This window comes from Nothobranchius furzeri, chromosome 3, assembly GCF_043380555.1.
Source record: "Nothobranchius furzeri strain GRZ-AD chromosome 3, NfurGRZ-RIMD1, whole genome shotgun sequence".
Taxonomy (NCBI): domain Eukaryota; kingdom Metazoa; phylum Chordata; class Actinopteri; order Cyprinodontiformes; family Nothobranchiidae; genus Nothobranchius; species Nothobranchius furzeri.
Window position 1 is genome coordinate 57,106,880 of NC_091743.1, and position 8,205 is coordinate 57,115,084.

Sequence of the window (8,205 nt, forward strand, 5' to 3'; positions counted from 1 at the left end):
AGAAATTTTCAATTTGAAAGCTTTCATGTAAATTATAATGACATTTTGAGAAATATTAAAGCATTTATTTAAACATAAAAATAACTTAATGTACACGTATAGTTTGTATGCGTGAACTGTTATTCCGCGAATACAAAAATGTATCCGTCCAATTAACTTTTTTCCGCTATTGTAAAAGATACACGAAACATGATTGGCTATGAGACTCAGAGCTCTCTTCTGATTGGTTGTTCCTTGTTTCCGGGGCTCTGATGTGAACTCACTGACGTTTCTGCCGAGAGACAGACTGGAGAGAATGGCTGCCAGTGGAGGTTAGCAAAGTCTTCATTGTTTTCTGCTCTAACCACACTAAAGTAACACGTTTCAAAGTTAGACTTTGTGTGTTTAATCGCTCGCTTACTACAGCCTTTTGGCTTAGGTAAAAGTCGTGACACGCTTTAAGCTCGTTAAGGGAAGTCACGCTCTTTACGACTACTCTAAACTGGTTTTTTTGTCGTTTGCCGGACTGAGTTGCTAACGTTAGCTATGTGGCTAACTTTCGGCCCCCACAGCTGATTGTGTAAACACTTGTTTGTAACGAGAGCCCAACGTTTGACAAGTAGCCCTATTTATTCGCCTCAGCATATTATTGCCACGGGTATCGCAAAAACCACTGATTCGTTCCTTATCCGTGTAGGTTTGCGGCAATTAAAGACACTTTTCGCCCTTATGTGTTGTGTCAAAGAATGCATGCTAATATTAGCTTGCTGCTTGGATTTGTGTTCAAAGTTAAGCGTGTACGTTCACTAAACTACGTGGACGTATTGCCTCTTGATGAAAAAGACGGTAGAAAACAATGAAAGCAGGATAATTAAGAAATCTGTCTCCTTCGAGTTTGTTTTCAGCTCCATTAACTTCTCAAACTGTTGGAGCAGACGTCGGGCATTCGAGGTGATAGCAAGTTAGCTACCACCTGGCGAGACAGTTTCTATTCATCCACTCCCAGCCTTTGTCCTGTCAAGAAGTTACTGTTGCTTAAAACGATCACAAGATAAAGGGTTCTTCAGAAGAAGCCGAAACAGCAGAGTTGCAGATAAACAAGTCAAAAAGTTGCGATGTCTCGCAACTCTCACGCTGTAACGTTAAAATATGTATATTTACGCTGCAGTTTCTAATTATAGAAACACTTTCAAAAAACAACAACCAGGATTTCTACCTCTTGAACTGTGCGTTTTTGCTAAACTGTTAAATCACCAGAGGACCAGTCAGCCATACAGCTGGAGAGTATTCATAGTTTCATTAAAATCATATAATTAAAGAGTTAAATTTATTTCTTAAACATAAGTCATTTGTACTAAAAGCTATCTGCAATTGTTAATGATGATTTTAACAAAGATACAAACTAATTAGTTCAAAGACTATTTTAAAGCGTCTAATAATGTTACGATAAACACCTAAAATAATTAATAACATCCATGTAGGAGCTAACATGAATGAATAGATGGGCAGTTTGGTGAGTTAACTTTAACTTCTGGTCCAGAAATGGCAATTGGAAAAAGGTTGGAGTGATCAGCTTGACTTTTAGGCTCCAGAAACATTAGTGACAGCCTAATTTAGCTCTGGGTCGGAACAAAAGAGACTCCCACAGTTACATGGTTGCTTTTTTATATTTTCATGTTTTATGGACATTGATTGTTTGCAAGTTATCTTGAATCTGGAAGACAAACCTTCTGTGTAACAGGTTAGGTGAAGATGTTAATCATGCCTTGTAGTACAAGGCACTGGTTATTTCTGGTAGAAATAGAATTAATGTGATTTATATCTTAAGTAACTCAAAATCTTACTATAACAGTTATGATCGAATGTCTCAAAATGCTTAAAGGAAATGACTTTTCATATTTAGTCATTTATCTGTACTTTACTCGCAGATCTTGATTTTAATTTCACTCAATGGTTTTTAGTTTTTTTTTTTTTTTTGATTGTCATGCTTTGCCGTTGATATCTTGTCTCCTCTTTGGTATCATCACAAGAACAAATATTACCTAATTTTGTCACACACCTGCTTACACTTGTGTGCATGTCTGTAATAAGGTCTCTTTGTGTGTGTTGTTCAGAGGTAGGGAAGCTGTTACAAGTACAGAATGGGACACCTCCAGCCTCAAACTTCAACGGGGTCGATGCTGTGCATGCCTGCAACATTCTTCAGCAGCTCAAAGCTTTGTATGATGAAGCACAGCTAACAGACATTGTTGTGGAAGTGGATCATGGCAAGACTTTCTCATGTCACCGAAACGTTCTTGCAGCAATCAGCCCATACTTTAGGTAAAAAAATGCTTGATTTGCACAAATGTTTATAATTTAGTAAACGTGGAGCACAGTGGCTGACTAGTTTTTACTGCTGAATACCAGATAATTTATCGTATCATTTCCAAGGAAATCATTTATAGGCTGAGCATAAAATAATTTCATTTATTTTATTTGGGTTTTTGTCGTATTCACCAACAGGTCCATGTTCACTAGTGGCCTTACGGAGAGCAGTCAGCGTGAGGTCAGAATTGTCGGAGTTGAGTCTGAATCCATGCACCTCGTCCTAGACTATGCTTATACATCCAAGGTCACACTCTCCGAGTCCAACGTCCAGGCCCTGTTCACGGCAGCCAGCATTTTCCAGATTCCTGCTCTGCAGGATCAGTGTGCCCAGTTCATGATCAGCCGGCTTGACCCTCAGAACTGCATAGGGGTCTTTATGTTTGCTGATGCCTACGGGCATCAGGAACTGAGGGAGCGCTCGCAGGATTACATCCGCAAGAAGGTCAGTTGTTCCTAAGCAGGGTACTGAGTAGGGTTGCAATGATTATAAATTTTGGTGGTAGGATTTTATTTTGAGAAAAAAATCAGAGTTTCACTATTACCACAATTATTTTACATGAATAGATTTCACATCTGCATCAACATATATAAATCACACACACACACACACATTCTATAAATTATTGATAAAAGGCATGATTACATTCTATAAAGGTTTTGAACCCCTGAAAAATCTATTGCTTCTTTTCAGGGATTTTTTATCAGAAAATTTACTCAACTACTGATTTGCAATATTGATGTTTTACCTCCACAAATAACACAAGTCTGGAAGAGTTCTGCTGTGTGATGGAGTTGCTAATGATTAGCTTCTAATAGCCGAGACGTTTTCTGCTGTTTCCTGGATGCTAGACCAACTACAACCTTCCCCGTCGTGAGTCAAGATTGTTCAGTCCATGAATGTTAAGTGACAGTGTGACAGAGATCTGTCAGAATTTTCTAATCCCAGTGTTTCACTGTCTATTTTGTATCTGAAGCTAATGCAGCAGATAGGTGTAGGAGACTATTTTCATGTTCAGCCTGCATGAAAAACTCAGTGATCTATTAAAATCAGAAATAATATTACAAATTATTTTTCAGTAAGCCACACATTTAATTATATTTGCCTAAAAGCCTTTTTTGAGTTTCTATAAAGACAAAAAGGTTTTACTGTTGACAGTTGGTCAGGGTTAGCACCGAAGGATGGAGACATCTTAATGAAGTGTGAAGCTAAATTCCTACTAGTGAAATTGTTATTATGAATAATGCTTATTACTTAAATGTAATTTATACTTGTTCATATCATTTCAAATTTCATCAGTAAGAATGTTATTTGGACAAGGATAAATTGTATTATTTCTATGTAGAACAGGAATTACAGAGAGGTGTAGTTGATTAAATATTAGAATGGCTTGTCATACAGGCTTGTTGTAGACAGATGGAGGTGAAAAGTTGAACAACACAATATGAAACATCGTTGTTATATTATTGTTAAATCCGTTCAGTCACTAACGTAATCTGACTCCGTTGGAGCTAATTTGCCTGATGATCTCAGAGATGATCTATTGGGAGTGTCGCAACGTTTTTTCTGCCAGGTCTGCATATGGACGAGCCGTCGTTCTGAATCCCTCTCTTAGTGGCTTTGGGAGTCTAAAATATCCCCTCACAGGAGACTTGAAGCGCTTCCTTAGTGGAAATGGAGCAGTCCCAGTGGTTGTTGAAGCTGTTGTGTGCGTCTGTTCAGTTTCACTTTCACTTTGGTCTGCAGACTTAAAAACATTTTTTTTTGCAGTGTTGGAGACATCTTTACAGTGGGTTAAGTGCAGCATTTCACACCGTGGTTAATAGTCAAACTGGTTAATCCTTGCAACCCTAGTACTGAACAGATATTTTCCTACTGTTGATGTCTTTGTTGTTGTCTTAAAATTGAAACCTTTTGTGTTTTGTGGTAGTTCTTGTGTGTATCAAGAGAGCAGGAGTTTCTCCAGATGACCAAGGAGCAGCTGGTCAGCATTTTGAACAGCGATGACCTAAATGTGGAGAAAGAAGAGCATGTCTATGAGAGTATTGTCCGCTGGCTAGAGCATGATCGACCGGGCCGTGAAACTAACCTGGTTGAGGTGTTTTCCCAGTGCATCCGTCTGCCGTTGCTGGATGAGGCCTTTCTCAATCTGATACCTGCCCCTTTTGCTTGTGCCATGGCTCTTTCTAAAGACCCCACTGAGGTCAAAGCTCGCCTCACTGGCACAAACGGTTGTCCACAGCGCCTGGGCATGACTGCTTCTGAGATGGTGATCTGCTTTGATGCTGCTCATAAACACTCAGGTAAAAAGCAGACGGTGCCTTGTCTAGACACAGCAACAGGAAGGGTGTTCAAGCTCTGCAAACCACCTAATGACCTCAGAGAGGTCGGTATCCTTGTGTCGTCAGAGAATGACATCTACATCGCTGGTGGGTACCGGCCGAGCAACAGCGAGGTGTGCATCGACCATCGAGCAGAGAGCGACTTCTGGCAGTACGAGCACGCGGGCAATCGGTGGCTTCCACGTGCACCGCTGCTCAGAGCAAGAATAGGATGCAGACTTGTTCACTGTTGTGGAAAGCTTTTTGCACTAGGAGGTCGAGTTTATGAAGGGGACGGACGAAATGCATTAAAATCTGTTGAGTGTTATGATGCCAGGGACAACTGTTGGACAGCAGTCAGTCCAATGCCAGTTGCTATGGAGTTTCATAGTGCCGTGGAGTATAAAGATCGCATCTACGTCATCCAAGGTGAGTTCATTCTTTTAAAATGATGCTAATTATGCTGCTTATCTGTTCAAAAGTGAAAGTTTTTTTTTTTCTTTTGTAGGTGAATATTTTTTCTGCTATGATCCCCGCAAGGATTATTGGAGTCATCTGGTCCCGATGAGTGTCCCTCGAAGTCAGGGTCTGGCTGCCTTGTATAAAAACTGCATCTACTACATTGCTGGCATCTGCAGGAACCACCAGCGCACCTTCACCGTGGAGGTCTACGACATTGAGAGGAACACGTGGAGCCGGAAGAGAGATCTGCCCTTTGAACAAGCCACAAGCCCGTATATCAAGGCCATGCTGCTGCAAGGGAAGCTACACCTGTTTGTACGTGCCACACAGGTCATGGTGGAGGAGCATGTGTTCCGCACCAGCCGCAAGAACTCCCTTTACCAGTATGACGACGAGGCAGAAGTCTGGACCAAAGTCTATGAGACCCCCGATCGCCTCTGGGATTTGGGTCGCCATTTTGAATGTGTGGTGGCCAAACTTTACCCACAATGTCTCCAGAAAGTGCTTTGAGCTAAGTGATATTTGTGAACCCAATCTATTAGGTGAGGGAAGCGTTGTTGTCCTGCCTGCCTTGTGCCTGGTGTTACACCATATGGACCATTTCTTTTAAGTCTTAAGTTGTTCAAACTTTGGTTCAACATGATCAAAATGGGGGTGCTTATAAAGATTGCAGTATTTTATTTTTATTTTTTTGGATGGCACCAACTACCCACACTGAAGTGTGTTTAACAGAACCGTACAGCAAATCATAAGTGCAATTATCCTATTTTTGCTTGTTTTTGAGCCATGTTCTGTTTTATGTTTGAAATGCAGAAAATGATATTGATTTTTACAAACATCAGGCATGAGAAGTAGGGTGTCTGCTGACTTCAGACTCTCCCTAGAAACCTGGATGATATGTGTCACCATAGATTAAGATTCTCTTTATATAAATAACTATATAAACTATATATTCATACGGGTAAGGTGAGTAACATAGCTTATTAGTAGGTTGCTAGCTCTAAGGTTTGCATTTTATTTTTTTCTTCTATGTTTGTGCTTCCCTTCAGTTTATTTAGTAGTTTTAAAACGATGCGTGCTTCGTAATAACATAGTGTTTTAAAGGATGAAAGCATGAGTGATATTTTTTCCCCCCCCCTTCCTCAAATGTGTTGTTAAACCACACACACACTAAGTGTGACATCATAGCTATTTAAGTTCGGGGTTTCTAGTTGAATGGGGCTCCCGCACCTCACCGTTCTCGAGTCAGCATCCATTTCGTGTCATATGCAAAAGATAATTTAACTGAAATCTTATAAATATTCACTCTCCACATTGGAGAAATAATGAAACAGTCAAATTTGTGCTAACGCTAAGTGACAAGTTCAGACCAACTAACAGGTTTACCTCAAAAACTTCCGATGTTTTAGACTTGGAGCAAAGGGACATTTAAGACCATTGTGTTGATGAAGCAGCTGTGTGAAAAGATCCTTTCAGTGTTGAGATGTGAGGTTGAGACTTTTGGCATCAGACTATGGTCAATTGAAAAGTTGTATTTGATAAAATGCCAAAAAATTTGTTTTAGTTGTGGACGTTGAAACTAATGTGGTAGCAATAAATCAAGGAACTGTGATTAGGCTATATTGGTATACTTTAGTATAAGTGCATTAATGTTTTTTTGTTTGCTCGTCTCTGCTAGTGGAGAGAAGATGATAGTACCAGTAATGATTGCTGGGTTGTTGCATGGGTGCAGGCTTGACATGATGTGTAATTCAGTGCATAATATTTGTGTGTGTGTGTGTGTGAGTGATGCCAATGTGCCTGTGGCTAATAAGGACAGTGTATGGTGGGGGGTTCAGTTAAAAACTGCATCACTTGATTAATTCCTGAAACGTCAACTCAGCATTGCACTGAATCTCTATCCACTTCAGAAGTCGTTAACTGCAAACTCTACGAAGCACCCTCTCCGACTAGACCTGCATGCGGGTTTCACTTTGTGCTATTTCATGCCATGGATTTTGTCTTTTTATGCCATCACATGGACACAGAACTGTTGGTGCTGCTTTTTTTTTTTTTTGACAATCTTGTGTAAAAACCGCCACTGAGTGGTACCTCCCTCCTGTCATAGTGATGTTCTCAGTGGTACCAGTTCATGCAGGTGCCCGTGTTGCGCTGCACATTTCCTGTTTGTCCAAACAAACGGAGAGCGCCCTCTCTTTTTCCCATCACAGGGTTTCATCTGACAGGTTTACATGGAAAGACTTGAGGATTAAATTTACTTCTCCAAGAGAAGATCCACTGTTGAAAAACTAGATGCTGATTCCAATCAACATGTGTTGAGCAATACCCCTAAAACAGAAATAAAACACCCATCTGGATTGTGAGAACTTCACCAACATGGCTACAGGAACGGAGAACTCAGGATTTCTACTGATACACACAGTACTGTATTTAAGATTTTTGTTACATGTAAAATACTGTATTATAGGTTTGCTGTAATTGCACAGGTTTCTAAACTTATATTCAGTTTGTTTTATAACTTGAAAAAAAATTAGATGTGATTTCCCTTTGTTGTCTCCAGTGGCTGTTTTTATTTTAGTTTCTTTGTGTGATTATCTAATTATGGTAGAGTAATCCTGCTCTGATGGGAGGAAAAGATTACCTGCACGAGTGATCATTTAGATTTTATTTCCAGTAGTGCATTAGTTTTTAACACCTCGCGTAACTCCAGATAACAATATGCTTTAAACACCAGTCATGTTGTGCATCAAGCTAAAACACATCTTTTGTTTTTGATCATTTCCTGATCTTTTACATGCATAGGTGCTATTCCATTGTATCGTTTTCCCCCTTCACTTTTACTTTAGTGGTTTTGTATTTTCTTTCTTTTCTTTTGAGGGTTTTCAGGTTATAGTGGTTGTTGAGCTCAACTGTGAACTTCACATTGCACATAATTGAAAATAAAAACATGAGATTGGAGTTGGTTGGCCCCCCCTTTTTTTTTTTTTTTTTTTTGCATTTGAACAGCTCACATGTGAGTATTGATTGGTGGGTGATGCAGCACAGCAGTGTGACCTTTAGGCTCAAATATGAGAC

At 39.8% G+C, this 8,205-nt stretch overlaps 1 protein-coding gene across 1 annotated transcript; it reads left to right on the forward strand.

Annotated features, from left to right (window-relative positions):
• Positions 1 to 232: 232 nt before the first annotated feature.
• On the forward strand, positions 233 to 8,088 carry kbtbd8 (kelch repeat and BTB (POZ) domain containing 8). Its single transcript, XM_015959296.3, has 5 exons — positions 233 to 311; positions 2,094 to 2,301; positions 2,485 to 2,791; positions 4,278 to 5,097; positions 5,177 to 8,088. The coding sequence occupies exons 1-5, from the start codon at positions 296 to 298 to the stop codon at positions 5,638 to 5,640; spliced, it is 1,815 nt and encodes a 604-aa protein (XP_015814782.1). The 5' UTR covers positions 233 to 295; the 3' UTR covers positions 5,641 to 8,088.
• Positions 8,089 to 8,205: the final 117 nt, after the last annotated feature.